Source organism: Vigna radiata, unplaced genomic scaffold (assembly GCF_000741045.1).
Source record: "Vigna radiata var. radiata cultivar VC1973A unplaced genomic scaffold, Vradiata_ver6 scaffold_161, whole genome shotgun sequence".
Lineage (NCBI taxonomy): Eukaryota > Viridiplantae > Streptophyta > Magnoliopsida > Fabales > Fabaceae > Vigna > Vigna radiata.
Window position 1 is genome coordinate 737,071 of NW_014542362.1, and position 18,519 is coordinate 755,589.

Sequence of the window (18,519 nt, forward strand, 5' to 3'; positions counted from 1 at the left end):
CCTGTATGGGGAAGCTACAGGTAGTATCATTGTGAACCTGTATGGGGAAGCTACAGATAGGATGATTGTGAACCTGTATGGGGAAGCTACAGGTAATATGATTGTGAACCTGTATGGGGAAGCTACAGGTAGTGTGATTATGAACCTGTATGGGGAAGCTATAGGTGGTACAGTTATGAACCTGTATGGGGAAGCTACAGGTGTTATGTTCGTGAACCTGTATGGGGAAAGCTACAGGTGGTAAGGTTAGGTACAGGAGATAAACCAATGTCCTTCATGAAAATGTTGGGAATTCATAATAACTTGTGTCTAGAGATGATGTTGATAAGGATAAATGTGGATAGTATAGTAATGATATACTTAATCAGAATGTTAATGATGATCATAATGATTCTGTTTGTAGATAACATTATAAATAGTGAATTATTGTTAAGTTGTGTTTACTTATCTTGTACACATTTTATTTTATTGTTATTGGTTGCATTATGGTGGCTTACCCATATTTGTTGTGCTTGTGGTTGTGTATGTCTTGCGATGATCGTATGACCTTGGTTATACGGGAGCAGGGGGTGTAGCAGATGCTCAAGATTCATGATAGCGACGTGAGAGTGGGGGACAACCTGATTTATTTAAAGTTGGGTTATAAATTTCAGAAAACAATGTAATTGGATTTACTTTAGTTCGTTGTTTATCTTATAAATTTCGGCATTTTGTAATTGGATTTCTACTATGGTATGATGATTTTAAAAGTTTTAAATTTTTCTCATAATCCGGGCATCTAAAATATCGGGATGTTACAACATCCATTTTTAACTTAAACGGACGATGATTTCCGTCAACGAATTCTCATATTCGTTTAAAGAAGTTTTTTTTATAAAATTTTAACTTTAAAAATAAACTTTTACAGGATAAAATAGGAAGAAAAAAATTGAATGAAGGGTAAAAAGAGAATGGGGAGGTGGAGGAAGCAAACGGGGAGGTGCAGGGAGCAACACTCGTCACTTAGTGAGTCAATCCAATCCGGCTCATCTATTAGCAAGCCAGAAAAATTCGAGCTCGGCTCAACCCATCACGGGTTGGTGGGTAAACGGATTGGCTCACTGGCTCATTTAATTACAATTTTTTTAAAATAAAAAATTATAAACTTTCTATAATTCAAATCTAAACAAATTTCATTCTCAAATTTCACTCCCAACATGAGTGTTTAATTAATTTTGAAAGTAGGAAACTTCAATAATTTTTTCAAGCAAAAAAATAGTAATAAATATCTTTTTATAGAATTAAAATTAAATTTTAATAAAATAAAATTAGGTAGGTGGGTTGGTGGACCAATCCGGCCCACCACGGGTTCAACCCGCATGAGCCGGGTTTAAATGAGCTAAGTTGAAATCTGACCCGCATAAAAAAAAATACAATGTTTTCAAATCCAACCCGACCGAACCCGTGGTGGGCCAGGTTAGCCCACAGGTTGTGACCCATTTTGACAGCTCTAGGTGCATGTGATCAAAGGGGAAATAATTTGGGGGAATGGTTTTGGCAGTGCAGAGGGTTTGGCCATTTTGATCCAAGTTGATCATGAAAAGAGGAAAGAAGACCAAATAAAGGCATAGAAAATTCCAAGTCAAAGGGGAGGCCCTGGTCTTTCAAAAAGTAGAGAGAAGAGCGTTTTTGTGGGTATCAAATTGCTTCATCACGATCTTTTTCAAAAACTACTATCACACCTCACTACGAGAGCTAAGAAAAAAAGCATTATTCTCCTTTCAACTCCCCCCACCTCAGGTGTCCTCCATCAACCATTGCTCATGTTCACCATAACTTTCTTGCACCTGTAAGAGCATTTGCAACAGAAAGAAAGTTCAATCTCAGATAACAAAGGATAAAGAACGCAAACATAGAGAAAGGAAACTTGAAAGGAAAACCGAAAAAGAAGCAAAGGAGGAAAGAGGCGAAAAGTCTAGAGCAAAAAGAAGGAGGCTAGAACAAAGGGAAAAACCATTTTTTTAAGCTACGAAGGTAAGTCTTCCTATCCTTGCTTGTCTTACTGGCCCTTATCTGTCTACATCAATGTTATCCTATTTGATCAACATTTTCTTTTTGTCATGTTTATGTTCAATCATCTTTTAATCACAATTATGTAGAAATTTGAACTTAGTCTTCTATCCTGTACCTAGAAAACATTTAAGAGAGGAAAATATCATAGAAATAATAAATTTTAAAGCTCACACACATAATAGAATCACATAACAAAAAAAAAAAACAGTTTTTCCTCCTTAGCAATACATAAATTTCCATCAACTTGCGTAATGACAAAATCTACAATCTCTAGTATGGTTAGAGCCGCATGACCCTATACGCCAATGAGTGACATATATCCTATCTAACCTACACAATCCATCAAATTCGTCCTTAATTCCTTTCAATACCAACACTGACCCGAATTCAATCTTCTATGATTTCATATCCTTCACCAAGCGAGATACCAACTCACGTTTTTCATCTAATCTCAAGATCATTGTTAAATTATATTAATTAAAGAATTGGTTCATGTAATTTAAAGTATAATTTTGATGTAAAGATTCTAATGTGATGATTTTTAAAATATAAGGTATCAAAGTTATAGAGATTATTTTAGAGTTTCTTAAATTAATCCCTCTCTTCTCACTTCAATAAAAGGCATTTTGATATTTTATTGAAGTTGGAAAAATAGCATAAAAGATGAAAAATGTTTTATTTCTGTTCACCCGTTAGCTTCTTTAAAAGGTGAAGAGAAAAAGTAACGTTCTCAAGAAAGAAAAAGAAACTGTGACTTTGACAGAGAAAAACATCCTTGATAATTTCTATATCATCAAGAAAACATTAAAGAGAAGTAAGAGATTAGAGAACAATTGACAAGAAGGAACTATACAATGAATCCAGGTAAGTTTTCTTTTACTATGTATAATAGTGAGAATTATGAAATTCAAGATCATGTGTGTTTTCGTTTAATTGAAATTTAAAGAATTGCTTACAAGTGGTATTAAAGTTAGGTTCTGAATTTTATGATTATCTATTAATAGTATTTTTCTCAATTTTTTGAATTATAAAATTTAGAGATTTTAAATTTTTCATATGTTTATATTAATTATTTTTTATTGACACGAAGGAAAACTAAAAGTCGTAGGGTTGTTTGATATCAATTGTTTTTTTATTGATGAAAGAGAATTCAATTCACCGTAAGATGAATTTCATTCTGGCCGCAAGTTTTTTTTTTTTATTTTTTATTGTTGCATTAAAGCAACTTTAGTGTTGCATGTCTGTGAATTTGATCTAGCGGCAGGATTTCATTTTGGGATAAAGCAACTTTGCTGTTATGGCACTATCCTAACAGTAAAGCAGTAAAGCAATTTTACTGTTGTGCTTATGTTAAATTCTTGTTGTGCATTAAATGGAAATCAAATGTGAATTAAAAATTTAAAGGTTACAAATGCTTTTAATTAGAAAAGTGCATCTACCGGCACATATGACATAATGCTTTGTTTTAATTATATGTAATTGTTAATTAAATTTAGATGAAGGAAATTCAATTAAGTTGAATTTCGGGCGAGTTATAATTCTAATCAAAATTAAAACTTTTAGTAATTTTGTTATTCTTTTAAATTGTTCATGGTATGGCGTTTTGAATCCAAAACCACTGTTAGGAGAATCCAGATGTATTATTTTGAAATTCTATTGGAATGTGTATCTACCGTATGTATTATTATGTGGTTAATTTTTGAAGATGTATTATGAAAATTATTCATAATATAAGGGATGTTAAATTATGAATATATATAATAATTAGTCATTGTTATAAGGATGTTATGGATTATCCAAAGGTGAACCATTGTTTATAATTAATGACATTAAAGTAAGACATTTCATGTACTTAATAAATATGTTTGTATATCCAAAGATAGTATACATATAGACTTAAGTATGATTGATTGTTTATTAAAGTATATATGAAATTTCTCAGTTTAAGAATCACCCAAAGGTGAACTTAAATGAATGACTTAAATGATTACCTATCAGTTTAAGTGTCACCCAAAGGTGAACTTGAACGTATGACTAGTGTAGTGATTTGTTTGAGTCCATTAATTTTATCAAAGCATTAATGTATGAGCTTGTGTATTATTTCCAACTTACATGAATTTATCAGGTTTGAGGAACAACGTGGTAAAGTTTAATGGGTTAAATTATGCTGATTGGTCAGAACAAATTTCGTTCCAACTGGGTTGGTTAGACTTGGATATGGCTATTATGATGGATGGAATGCCCGCAACCATTACAAAGACTAGTACAAGTGATGAGAAGTCTCTTTATGAGGTTTGACATAGGTCTAACAAGCTGTCACTAAACTTGATGCACGTGTCTATGGTAGAGAATGTAAAGCCTTCTATGCCTAAAACGGAAGACGCAAAAGAATTCAATAAAATGATCAAGGAGTACTCACAATCAGACATAACTGACAAGTATATTGTGGGAACTCTTATGAGTGAGTTGACTACCAAAAAGTTTGACTAGTCGCAGCCCATACATGACCATGTAACTGGAATGGCTAATATAGCAGCAATATTAAAGTCAATGGGAATGAAGGTGAATGAGCCTTTTCTAGTACAATTTTTCATGAACTCTCATCCTCCTGAATTTGGCCAGTTCCAAGTGAACTATAACACTCTTAAGGATAAATGAAGCTTTCAAGAAATCAAAGTCATGTTGGTACAAGAGGAAGGGAGATTGAAGAAAATGAAAAATCATTCTATCCATCTCACAACTCATGAAGGTACTAGCTTCAGTAAAGTCAAATCAGAAAAGAAGAACAAGAAGGACAAAACCCCAATGAAAGTGAATAAGGGCAATATCCAGAAAGACCAGAAATGTTTCTTTTGCAAGAAAATGGGTCACTTCAAGAAAGATTGTCCGAAAAGAAAATCTTGGTTCGAAAAGAAAGGTACTCTTTATGTTTGTGTAAGTTTTGAAGCAAATATTATTGAAGTGCCTAATAATACCGGGTGGTTGGATTCTGGAGCTACCAATCATGTTTCTAATATTATGCATGGATTCCTTTCAATCCTGCCCATAAAAGGATCGGAAAAGTATTTATATATAGGGAACAAAATGAAGGCACTGATCAAAAGGAATTGGGACTTATAGATTGATTCTAGACACTGGTTATTGTCTGAATCTTGAAAAGTGTCTCTATGTTCCTGATTGTGCTAGGAATTTAATTTTTGTTGCAAAGTTGGATTTTTTAGGTTTTAACTTTAGGATTGAAAATTGTATTTTTCATTTGTATAAACTTTTGTACTATTATGATTCTGTTACATTATTGGATGATTTATATCGTTTAAATCTTGATGTTAATTTTTCTAAATCCCTATTTAATGCCGAACATGTTGTTGATAGAAAATGTAGTGCAGGAAATGAATGTTCTGCTTTCTTATGGCATAAAAGATTGGGTCACATATCCAAAAAAAGGATGTTGAGGTTGGTGAAAAATGAAATTTTACCGCAATTGGATTTTGATGACTGGGATGTATGTATTGATTGTATTAAGGGTAAACAAACAAAACATATCAAAATATCCCGCCACAAGTAGTCAACTTCTTGAGTTAATACATACTGATATGTGTGGTCATTTTGACATTAAACCTTGGAGTGGTGAAAAATATTTTATCTCCTTTGTTGATGATTTCTCACGTTATTGTTATATATATATATATATATATATATATATATATATATATATATATATATATATATATATATTACATGAAAAATCTCAATTAGTGAACATTGTTGAGGTGTTCATAAATGAGGTGGAAAGACAATTAGATAGAAAAGTAAAAGTAGCGAGATCTTATAGAGGTGGTGAATATTATGGTAAAATTGATGAGAGTGGACAATGTCCAAGCCCATTTGCAAAGTATCTCGAAAGTCGGGGTATATATGCACAATATACAATGCCCAGTACACCACAACAAAATGGTGTAGGAGAAAGGCATAATTACTCTTATGAATATAATTAGAAGTATGTTAAGTCGTAGTAATATTCCTTTATCTTTGTGGATGTATTTATTAAAGACTTGTAGCAAAGCAGTTTCTAAAATTCCTTATAAGCTATGAACTGAAAGGAAACTAATTTAAGACACCTTCATGTTTGGAGTTGTCTGACAGAGATAAGGTTATACAATCAACATGTAAAAAAACTTGATGCAAGAACTATCCATAGTTACTTCATCAATTATCCTAAAAAATCAGAGAGATAATGATTTTATTGCCCTAACTTTATATTTGAATTAATTGCGAAAATTTGTATTTTTCATATTTAGTTGAATTGAAAATCATATTTATTTTAAAAATATGAAGAATAGAAAGAAATGTTAAAAAAGTAACTAAGGAAATATTAAATTATATAAAAAGATTTTATTATTTTTAAAAAATACAGAATATTATTATAACTAAAAGAACTTTTTTAATATTAAAATCGTCTGATCCAAATTAATAATATCACAAGAAATTAACGTGACATATTATATATTGAAACTTAATTGTTGAAATTACTGAAACATATAACTTTTCAACAAAAAATCAGATTAATAATTTATACTATCTTAGTTTTTTTTTTTCAGATTTAAAAAAAATTGCGTCATTTTTAGATGGCTTTTGCAATTTAAAATAACATTAATTTATCTTTTTATCACTTATATTTTTACATTGTACTTAACCGTTGAATCTATTTGAATTTATCTTTCGTTGATGTGTATCTTTTGGGGCTTTTTCTCATTTTCTCTGTTCATGAAACAAAAGTTTTGCGGGAAGTGACAGAGTGAAAACGAGATTAAAAAAAACCTAGCTTTCTTCGTTTCAGATATTCCTTGCTCACAATTTCGAAGTTTTAATTCCATCATTTTTCCCGCGTTTCGAACCCCAAACCACAGTAAGTAAGGATTGGTTTACTTGAATTTTGGGTTATCATGTGTGTTTTGACTCTTGAACACCAACTATTTGATAAAAGAATCCAACCATTTCTTTCAAACTAATGTTACCCTATTTATTTTCTCCGCAATGTGCACGATCCCTTTTTATGTGTTACGGGTTTTGATTGGTTTGATGGGTTTGGTGGTGTAGGTGAGGATTCAACTGGGGCAAGGATCGGCTGCGCAGGTCACTTCCAACATGCTCAAGAATGAGGGAGTTGCTGCCTTTTATAAGGTTTTTGATTTTGTTCCCGTGTTCTTGTTGTTGAGGGTTGTTTTTCCATTTTTATCAAATTATGGATATTTACTCGATTGTTATAGACCTGCTAGTGGAAGTGGATTTTGCATATGTTTTGTTATCTAATTGTGTCTAAACCGAATCACTTTATGTAGGGTCTATCTGCTGGATTACTCAGACAGGCTACATACACCATTGCTCGTCTTGGATCGTTTAAGTGAGTCCTTTAGTTGTTAAAAAGAGTTGTTAACATATCTTAGTCCTATTTTTTAAGTCTCCCTTTAAGAAAATTTATGATTGAATTGTTGGGTGATTGAAGTAAAAAAGTTTACGAAGGTAGAAGTTGTGGGTAGTCTTCAATGGCAGTGCAAAGGGTTTTGGAGTCAGAAGTGGTGAGAATTATGGAGAAATGCTGTACTCTTAATCATGCGAAACAAGTTCACGCTCATATCTACAGCAACAACCTCCACCAATGTTCCTATGTAATAACCAAGCTCGTACGCCTCGTCACCTCGCTTACCCATGTGCCGCTCCACTCCTACCCTCGCCTTATCTTCGCACAGGTCCACACCCCAAACCCCTTTCTCTGGACCGCTCTCATTCGCGCCTACGCCGTCCGAGGACCCATCTCCCAGGCCCTTAGCCTCTTCTGCTCCATGCGTAAACGACGGATCACTCCCCTCTCGTTTACCTTCGCCACTCTCTTTTCCGCTTCCGGTGTGGGTCGCTACATCCGTTTGGGAGCGCAACTCCACGCCCAGACACTCTTGGTTGGTGGGTTCGATTCAGATATATACGTCAACAATGCCATGATTGATATGTACGCAAAATGTGGGTTTATGCGATGTGCGCACAAGGTATTCAATGAAATGCCTGAACGAGATGTCGTTTCTTGGACTGGGCTGATTGTTGCTTACGCGAGGAGGGCCGATATGAATGCGGCACAGGACTTGTTTGATGGCTTGCCTGTGAAGGATATGGTTGCTTGGACTGCGATGATTACCGGGTATGCACAGAATGCCTTGCCGGAAAATGCGGTGCAGGTTTTCCGACAGTTGGTAGATGAGGGTGTCGAGATTGATGAAGTTACTTTGGTTGGTGTTATATCTGCTTGTGCTCAATTGGGTGCGTCTGTTTATGCTAAGTGGATAAGGGACATTGCTGAGAGTTCTGGATTTGGGGATGGAAGTAGTGTCCTTGTGGGGTCAGCCTTGATAGACATGTACTCAAAGTGTGGTAATGTGGAGGAGGCATATAATATCTTTAAAGGAATGAAGGAGAGAAATGTGTTTTCTTACAGTTCTATGATTGTGGGGTTTGCTATACACGGTCAAGTTCATGCAGCGATTAAGTTGTTTTATGACATGTTGGAGACTGATGTGAAACCAAACTGTGTTACTTTTGTAGGGGTGCTTACTGCGTGCAGTCATGCTGGCTTGGTAGACCTAGGGGAGCAACTCTTTGCTACTATGGAAAAGTATTATGGTGTTGCTCCAACAGCGCAGCATTATGCTTGCATGGCAGATCTTCTTGGTCGAGCTGGATACTTGGAAAAGGTAATACGGCTTGTTGAGACAATGTCTATGAAGCCTGATGGAGCTGTGTGGGGGGCGCTTCTTGGAGCATCATACGTTCATGGAAATCCTGATGTTGCGGAAATTGCTTCCAAGCATTTATTTGAGCTTGAACCTGATAACATGGGGAATTATTTGTTGCTTTCTAATACCTATGCATCAGTTGGAAGATGGGATGATGTGTCTAGGGTCAGGAAATGGATCAAAGAGAAAAATTTGAAAAAAGATCCAGGATGGAGCTGGGTTGAAGCAAAAAATGGAATGATTCACAAGTTCGCTGCTGGTGACGTGAAACATCCACAAATTAATGAGATAAAGAAGGAATTAAATGAACTTTTGGAACGACTAAAGGGTATTGGATATCAGCCAAACCTAAGTTCGGTGCTGTATGATGTTAACGATGATGAAAAAAGGCTGTTACTAATGTCTCACAGCGAAAAACTAGCGTTGGCATTTGGATTGCTGAGTACTGATGCCGGTTCCACCATAAAAATTATGAAGAACCTTAGGATATGTAAGGATTGTCATGTTGTAATGTGTGGAGCATCAAAACTTACTGGAAGAAAAATTGTCGTGAGGGATAACACGAGATTCCACCACTTCTTTAATGGGGCCTGCTCTTGTAGAAATTTTTGGTGACAGAGCCTAGTGCCATAAGCGGGTGAATACTGACGCATCGGTGTTGGAAGGATAAGAGTGACCTTTTCTCATTTTTGGTAAACTAGAGGCGTGTATAGAGTTATTTTGTGCCTGCCTAGATTAATCTAGGTTTAATACATCATTTGGTCTCTACTCTTATAGATTTAGTTCAAAATGATCCTACCTTTTAAAAAGGTTCAGTAAGGTCCCATATTTCGTTAAAAAATGTTCATTCTAGTCCTTTTCGCTGACGCCGTTAAAAGCTTAACGGTGCAGATGCTAGCGTGGCGAAACATCAATTACCTGTTTACTGCGATGCTTACGTAGCGCTGTGAAGTCATTTTAATGTGTAAATATTTAAGAAAAAATAAAATGACAAAAAATAGGTTAAAGTAAAATACCTTATGCCATTTTTGGGTTGAAGTAGTTGCCTATGGTGCTGTAATGCAAGGAAGCATTTTGAGCATAGAGGGGTGAAGAAACCAAAGATATCCTTCTATAGGATGTGGCTCCCCTCACCCTTGGAATTGAAACTGTTGGTAGAGTGATGACAAAGTTAATTCCCAAAAACACTGTTATCCCAATAAAGAAATCTCAGGTGTTTACCACCTACCAGGACCAGCAGACCATTGTCTCCATTCAGGTTTTCGAAGGTGAGAGGAGTCTAACAAAAGACTGTCGTCTGCTTGAGAAATTTGATCTGTTAGGAATTTGGGGGTTAGGGTTTAATTTGGGGGTTAGGATTTAATTTGATTTTGTGTTAAATTTAGGTATTTTCATCAATTGACCATGATGTAATTAGGGTTTCCAACTGTCCATTCCATCTCCAACCTCCGATTCTCTATTGTTACCGTGAAAGCCACTACCTTCTACACCTCTATTTCTAGGGCCACTGGCCACTGCTAAGTGCTATGTTTTTTGTATCGAACCAATATTCTATCCCCATCAGATTGTTCCCATGCCTGGTTCATAAAAGAAAAAGGAAATTATGAAATTCTTATTAAAACTTAATTTAAGATGACTTGTTCTTCTTCTTATTCTGGTTGTGGTTGTTCTTCTGATGACAGAAAAAAAGGAGGGGTTCAGGACTTGACTTTGGGTTGTATTATAAAAAATGCTGTGACTCTTTTTCATTGTCAAGTTTTGCAGATGTTGTTACTACAATATACAACTCTGCATTCATATCAATGAAAGGCTGTGAGAGAGAAAGAGAAAACGACACAGGTTTGGCGTAGGTGGTGAGGAAAATAAAAAGAAAGAAAAGCTAGAGGGAAATCATGATCTTACGTCATCTTAATTTATTTAAATATTTACACAGTGTAATGACACATATTTATAAAACATTCCAGTTCATTCACGTTTGGCCACAGTGGCATTAGCACCGTTAAGTTTTTAACGACGTCAGCGAAAAGGACCAGAATGAACATTTTTTAACGAAATATGAGACCTTACTGAGCTTTTTTAAAATGTAGGATCATTTTGAACCAAACCCATAAAAGTAGGGACCAAATGATGTATTAAACCATTAATCTATTATAAAAGGATATTGAAAGTTTAGATAAATTGCTCACCTGTTCATTTTACAGGTTGTTGAATTCATCATCGAGGAGGGAAGGCAAGTGATTCAGGTGAAGGTAGTTAGTAGACAAATATTTTACCTCGGGGAATGCAAAAGTTTGTACAGATACATTATCATAACAAAATAATCCATATACTTCTCTATCTTTATCACCCAAAAAGGTACATTACAAAAATGGCTTCACATTTTAATAACTACAGTAGTATTTGATTTCTTGCAGAAAGAAATGTTGTTTTCTAAATTTCCTTGTTTTTCATTATTTAAAGGACATACAATACTTTAATCTGTATGTTTTTAATTGAATTTCAAGATATTTTTACATAAACTAAAATAAAATAAAATAAATTTAATTAACTTTTTGTTTTAATAAACATCTTTTATTAACCTTTCACCACCATTGTAATTGCATGAATGATTTGAAAACACCCTCTGTATAACAACTGGATGCAGTGGTGAAAGAGAAGAGAAATCCACTAAATACAACAACAAAAGTCTAACTTCAATTTCAATGTGCAATTTAGATTATTTATATTGTATAGAGTTAAACTTTCCATGTTGTTATGCATGCTAATTAATATTAAACATATTAGTAAGTGAGAACTGAGTTATAATCTTGTTTTTATTTTAATTTAACTCATATATGTTAAGAATAAACTCAATTTTGTTATACCCCTTCTCCCCTGCCAAAAGGGAAGACACCCTTTCTCCTTCTCCAAAAGGAACTTCAACTTTAATTGTTTTTCATTTTCTGCTTCATTTATTAAGGATGGACAAAGAGAGTTACGTATTTATTTTTAAATAATAGTGGCTAATTTGCATTACACAATCATTTCAGGAAAGAAATAAGAAAAAAAGTGTCAAAATTTGAACGTTTTTTCTGGACAAGCTGTTATGCATTGTTTGCTTCTTGACAGAAAGAAAGTAGAGGAAATAAAAGGATAGATGAAACTCATCTTTGTTAAGGCATTTCATATTGAGATTGCAATGAAAACAAGATGAAAGTATTAAAAGAAATGTAAATTAGATTCTAAATTTCATATTAAATAAAAATGAAACATTTAAACACATTAAACTTATAAATGTATTATTTTAAAAATCTGAATTATGTTTTAATGGTATTATTTCTTTTCGATATATTAATTAACAATACATTAATTAATAAGAAGAAAATTAAGAATCATATAAATAATTATTGTTAGAAGTTACTTAGAGTATTGTTTATATATACAATTTATTGTGAATACATTTGCATTAAAGATTGTTTATATATAAAATTTGTTGTGATTACATTTATATTAAAGAATGAGAGTTTGATAATTATTTAAATTATTTTCAATTTTATTATTAATCAGATTACTTGTAATTTTTTATTTATTTATTTTTTAAATTCAATCAAATTGTCTTCTTTACTCCATTCTTATTTATTTTATCTATTTTCAACTCTCCACTGTTTACTTGTAATCCAAATAAAGTGTACAAAGCCTAAAATAAGCTGTGTACTTGTATATAATTAAGTCATGTTTTATTAATATTAGTTTTGGAGAAAAATATAAAATTGATTCAATCGTATCACGCATTTTATTTACATTTAATTACAAAACACTTGTCGGTTGCTTTTGAAAAAGTGTCACTGAACTTGACATCTTGTCTAGGAAGGATGTATCATGTATGATACAAATGGTTATACTTGTTTATGTAGTTTCATTATAAGATTAAAGATTATGATTTCTCTTTCTAGCAAAATCATGATTCAAACTGATTATACAAGTTTTAAAAAATCGTTTTAATGACATCTTTTTAAAGTTAACTTTCATAGTATACCTTTTTCATTTTTGAAATATACTAACCCTAATTTTGTGTTTCCTTTTATACATTAACTATGTAAAAAATTATCAAAAATAATATTGAAATTGATACAAGAAAGGGAGTAGGAAAATCTCACACGTAAAATTAAATTATAATATACAGATGAATGTAAAATTTATTTTAAAATAAAGTAAACTTAAATTTAAAGCATATTTTTTTAAAATAATATTACAATTAAAATTTATTTTAAAATTAAATCTATCATATTATCATTCTATTATTATTAATATATTTGATACAGTGAAAGATCGAATTAAATTATAGTCTATTATTAAGTGAAAACTCCCTTTTACCAATTAATTTTATAAAATTAAATTAAACTTAAAATTTTAATAATAAGTCTTTCTTCCAACAAATTTTATATACATATATCAGAGCTTTAGAAAATTAAAATAATATATGTGGGTTCATATGATTCATAATTTGTCTGAACTGCTTACTGTATTCATCATCTCTTACTTATTTTAAATTTATCCATTCGTTTTGTCCAACAATGAAAATCCAAACAACGAAAGCATGCACCACCAATAATGGGAATATTAAATTTTAATGCATAACCAAACTTTTATATTTTAGAAAATGGTATAATAATGCATCATTGTTTATACTTTATCTTAGATTTCTCATTTTTTTTTATGTGCCTTTCCATTAAAATAAATTATGCTTCCCAGCACAAAAACATGTCATGACTCAAACTACCATTCACCACTAAACTTTTGAAAACATAAAAACTTTTTATATTTCATAATAAAGTTACCAAAAAATAGAGTAAATGCTTCATGTCCTCATCATCTTTACACTCTTCTTCAATCAAATTTCACTTCTTTAATAAATATCTGCTTTATGGATATAAGTAATAATCCAAATGGAGAGTAAAATTTTCTTTGGCACTTAAGTATGGTTAAGTATACGTAATTCAATAAATATGCTTGTTTAAGAGAAATTACGAGATGATTTATATGTAACATGTAAGAATGTTGTTAATTATATTTCCCAACTTATAAACTTTGAATATACATTACATATATTTTGGTTGAAATCATAGAATATGGCAATTGAGAATCATTTAATGGAAAATGATATTTTAATACCATTTTTTGAACTATTTTGACATTGTACACGTGTCAAAATATGATTAGACGATTTCAAATTAAAAAAGTTGAGACAGGAGTATGGAAGAAAAAAATCAAAGTTTGTTTTTTAATTTGAAATCGTCCAACCACATTTTGACACATGTGCAGTGTCAAAATAGTGTCAAAAATTAGTGCCAAATATCATTTTCCATGATAATATTCTAGTTTGGAGAGAGGAATATTCCATAGATTCCAGTTTTTGGTTTCTTTGGAGGATGATGAACTGTATCTAATTATATATATTCCCCAAATATTCTGTCCAACAAAGAAATCATCATGGACAACCAATAATGCAAATATTATATTCCTATCTTTGGATTTTGGGAAATGGTTCAATCATTCTACCATATATATTAAACAAAATGTCTCTTTTCCTAAGTTAAAACATCACCCATCCAAACACCTTTCACATTAACTTATAATCATTGCTATTAAACTCATCTCTCTTACATCCTCATATAATTTCACAATAATATACACAATCTTTCAACATCCAAGTGAAAATGAACAACGTCAAATCTCTTAATTTCTATGCCGCAAAAAACATTTTCTTAATTCTTTTTATAATCTCAAAAACATATTTCGAAATAGCTACCAACCAACCAAATGCAACCCCATCAAAAAAAGGTACAATTTTTTTTAAGATTTACACGTCTAGAGAAATATTTTAATATTTTTTATTAGACTATGTTCTTTGTTAGTTGAAAATTTCCTTCATATTATGTAAACAAGTTTATATTAGTTTAAATTTATTCTATATTTTATTTCCATAAATAAAAATTTATCTTTTAAAATGTGTTAAAATATAAATTGCTGTTAATCAAACAATTTTGTCATGAACAATATATATATATAGAAATTAAAGGATCCATTCTTAATTTGTGGAGAAGAAAAAGAAAGCCCCACTTGAAATACAAACAAGCTTAACAGAACATAAAGTGAGAAAACAATAGAACATTACAAGAAAATGGAAAACAAATTAACAAGAGAGACATGAAAACACGACAGTGCGGTGTTACAATGGAGTCGACGAACGATTCCGAAAATTCAGCTATCAATACATCATCAAGATGTCATTGTCGGCGGAAGCCATGATTTGTTGGTTGAAGGGTATTCCAGTCCAAGCATCCATGAAGCCACAATCATTGAACATCTGAGTCTCCTGTGCCTCATCCAACACCAAGTAGTTCGTGGAGTTTATGAAACCGATGATTTCGTTCAGAGAGTTCAATCTGTTGCTGAGTTCCGCCATCTGCGCCCTCAGAATCGCGTTCTCAGCTTCCACCTTCAGGTACACCTGCGTCGTCATGCCTATGTTCCTGTTCATCTCATTGTTCTCCTTTTTCAGCTCATCCAATTGGGCACTCAAACCTTCCAGGTGCTGCTGTTTCCTCATCCGAGATCTACGTGCCGATTCCCTGTTCGATTGCATTCTCTTCCTCTTTCTCTGATCCACCATGTCTCGGTCGCCCTCGGAGCCAGAGTTTTGAAGAGAACTGGAACCAGACGAACAGGCTCCACCGGGAGAAGCCATCGGTGCTATTTGTGCAATAATTGATTGATGAATCTAATTTCCTAGCTAAAAAAAAAAAAACACAAGTGGTACTATACTATGTTGTTTTTCGGGAAATAAATGTTATTATTTTGGTAGGAGGTTGGTTGATTTAGTTCATGAGAAAACGTAGAACCAGTGGAGGAAAACAACCGAGAAAGATTGAACCAAGTGTGTCCTGCGTCTTAGAGAAGAGTTTATGGTGAAGCCAGAGAGGAGAATCTCGCAGATTACTGGAGAAGACATTGGTGTTGTCTCTCAATCATTCATAACTGCATAACATGTGTACGAACAAGTTAGCAACGATCGTGTGCAAGAGAATCGAATTAGGTTTTGGGAGGAAGGAGAAGAAGATCTGTGGTGATTGATGATGTGTGTGGAGGAGATTAGATTATTATAGAGGTTGGAAAAGGGTCTGAAAGAATTTTTCAATTCTATAGGCAGCAAAGAAGATGATAAGAAGGAATTGGATTGGATAGATTTTGACCAGTTTTTAGGACGAGGATAAGAAGAGAAGAGGAAGAGGTTTTGAAGAGATTCAGGGGCTCAATTTATAGAAAAACAATTACCCATTGTAACCATTAAAGAGAATAAAAATAAATCAGAAATATTTATTTTTGTTTTTTGGAGAATTAAAAAGTCAATAGAAATAAAAGGATGTAAAAAGCAGGAAAGGGGGAAAGTACTGAGAAAAAGGTCACACAGGGCCACCATGGTCACTGCTCCTGTTCATCTGCACGCGAAGATTTATTTTATCTTCTTAATTTCTATTCACAGTCAGAGATATTTTTCTATAACTTTTTCATTTATATATTTAGCAAGTGGTAAATAGATATTGAAGGTGGAATCTTAGCTCATCAATGGTGGTTGAACCAGTTCTTTACTTTAACAATAAAAAATTTTCCTATTTTTTTCTTGATCCTCCCTCTCTCAATTTCACTTTCTGATTACTGTTTATTCTTGACAAATCTTTAAGTACATAGAAACTAATCAAATAATGAGTTTGATGAAAATAGCACATTGTTTAGAGTCCTTGACGGTGTGTAGGCATAAATCTATCTGTCACTAGTTGTATTTTATAATAACAAAGATGTCTTGAAATCACAGGATTCGTATTTAATTACTAAAATATTGCTATCATGAGAGAATATTTTATCACATGCAGCAATATGTAGGACAGAAATAGTTTAAAATGAATTATTGTCACATGATGGATGAAAGAGTATTTAATTTACCGAAGGTGATCGATGCTTTTTTCAACACATACAGCTTTTAATTTAATTTTTCACTAAAATATTTGTACTTCATTTACATGCTCTTCTGCAAGCACATGGTTCCAGTCATGAGTTGTTGGAAAACAAATTAAAAGCTTCCGACCAAAAATCCAGTGGCTGCCCATGCCAGCCCAGCTTTTCTTAAGAGGGGGTTTACAGTACAAAAAATAACATGAATGATAATATCAATGAAAAATAACACACACACACACACACACACATATATATATATATATATATATATATATATATATATATATATATTCCAGCTGTTACTTGATGCAGGCAAGAGAAAGAAAGTCTTTCTCTCTCTAGATGTTGCTAGAAGATCCAAATGTATCTGAATGTGAATGCAGAGTTTTAATATAGGGAGAAACTATGTCTGAAAAACAACCTTTTTTCTTACCAAGTTGAGTAGGGTCATTCGTTTTTCATTTTTATGTGATGTTTCTTGGAAGGTTCAAGATAACATATATACATTCATGCATGTTAGAACTATAAGCATAAACCTTATCACTTAAGTCAATGACATCACCATCTCCAACAACTGAATCTTATTTTATTTGTTAAAAGATTTCTGCTTCGGAAAATGTACAAATGGTTTCCACGTGGGAGAATACAAGTTTAAGGAAAAACTACAATGGCTGCTGTCTTTCGTTTTTACTTTGACTCGGTGATCTTCAATGCTTTAATTATCCATAATATGTTATTGTTTCATTACCCAAAAAATTAGATGGCTGCTGCTTCAGTTCGTCTTTTCTTTGACCAAATAATATAATAGTTTATTTATTTATTTATTCATAATTCACGAGTTATAATATAACAAAGTGAAATAATGTTAGAAATATGTCTGAATGTGCTACACCCATTTGTTTTAAATATCCAATTTTTTACATTGAAACTACGTATGCATATCTCGTAGAGAAATTCTTTATGAATGTAAAACTGAAATTGTGCTTCAAGATGATTTAATTATTATATTAATCAAACAATACAATATGATATGATTAATAAAACACATTTAATCATAGTAATAGACATTAAAGATTTATTTGATAGGTTTTAGATGGTTCCTTAAAAGAAAGTATAGCATTATGTTACTTTATGTAGCTGAGTATGTGGAGCAATTGAGTTCTCCTTTTCAGTCATTGCTTTTGCATCTATTTATAAACATTTTCATTGGCAAATAACATCATATCATACTCACACTAACAAAAGTGTACAGATTCTCTGACATATTCGTGCCTTGGACAATATTAAGGGGAGATATATTCCAAACAAAATACAATATGTACTCTCACTATAACAGAATTATGTGTACACAACAAAACTAACAATACATATATGTCCAAGAAATTGTGCATGTAAATAGATAGCCATTTACCCAACTTTATACCATCTTAATATTAGACTGAGTTATCTTAGTTTAGACGCAACCTGAAAAAGGGTTGGAAGGAAAAAGCAAATTTCGTATGAAAAGTTGAAAATTTATTATAAATTTCATAATCATTAATAGAAAATATGTTAAATTATGAGTAGTCTCATTTACATGTTAGAAAAAGTTGGTAATATTTTGAATATTTGAATTGGATTGAAAATAAAAAAAATACTAATATGAACTAAAAGTTTTATATTGATTAGAAATGAAAAAGTTGAAAGATATATA

General features: G+C 32.3%; 2 protein-coding genes across 5 annotated transcripts; one reads left to right on the forward strand and one right to left on the reverse strand.

Moving 5' to 3' along the window:
• Positions 1 to 6,783: 6,783 nt before the first annotated feature.
• Positions 6,784 to 11,245, forward strand: LOC106779760 (pentatricopeptide repeat-containing protein At5g44230). Of its 4 annotated transcripts, XR_002666458.1 has the most exons (5): positions 6,784 to 6,958; positions 7,150 to 7,233; positions 7,392 to 7,453; positions 7,556 to 9,526; positions 11,036 to 11,245. XR_002666458.1 is itself a non-coding variant. In XM_022776711.1 (4 exons), the coding sequence occupies exon 4, from the start codon at positions 7,596 to 7,598 to the stop codon at positions 9,447 to 9,449; it is 1,854 nt and encodes a 617-aa protein (XP_022632432.1). In that variant the 5' UTR covers positions 6,784 to 6,958; positions 7,150 to 7,233; positions 7,392 to 7,453; positions 7,556 to 7,595; the 3' UTR covers positions 9,450 to 10,583. The 4 variants fall into 4 exon arrangements, 1 of the variants encoding a protein (XP_022632432.1); XR_001377210.2 differs by lacking the exon at positions 7,556 to 9,526; XR_002666459.1 differs by lacking the exons at positions 7,556 to 9,526; positions 11,036 to 11,245 and adding an exon at positions 10,591 to 11,027.
• A 3,629-nt stretch (positions 11,246 to 14,874) lies between these two features.
• On the reverse strand, positions 14,875 to 16,116 carry LOC106779777 (bZIP transcription factor 44). The gene has a single exon (XM_014667969.2). The coding sequence runs from the start codon at positions 15,559 to 15,561 to the stop codon at positions 15,082 to 15,084; it is 480 nt and encodes a 159-aa protein (XP_014523455.1). The 5' UTR covers positions 15,562 to 16,116; the 3' UTR covers positions 14,875 to 15,081.
• Positions 16,117 to 18,519: the final 2,403 nt, after the last annotated feature.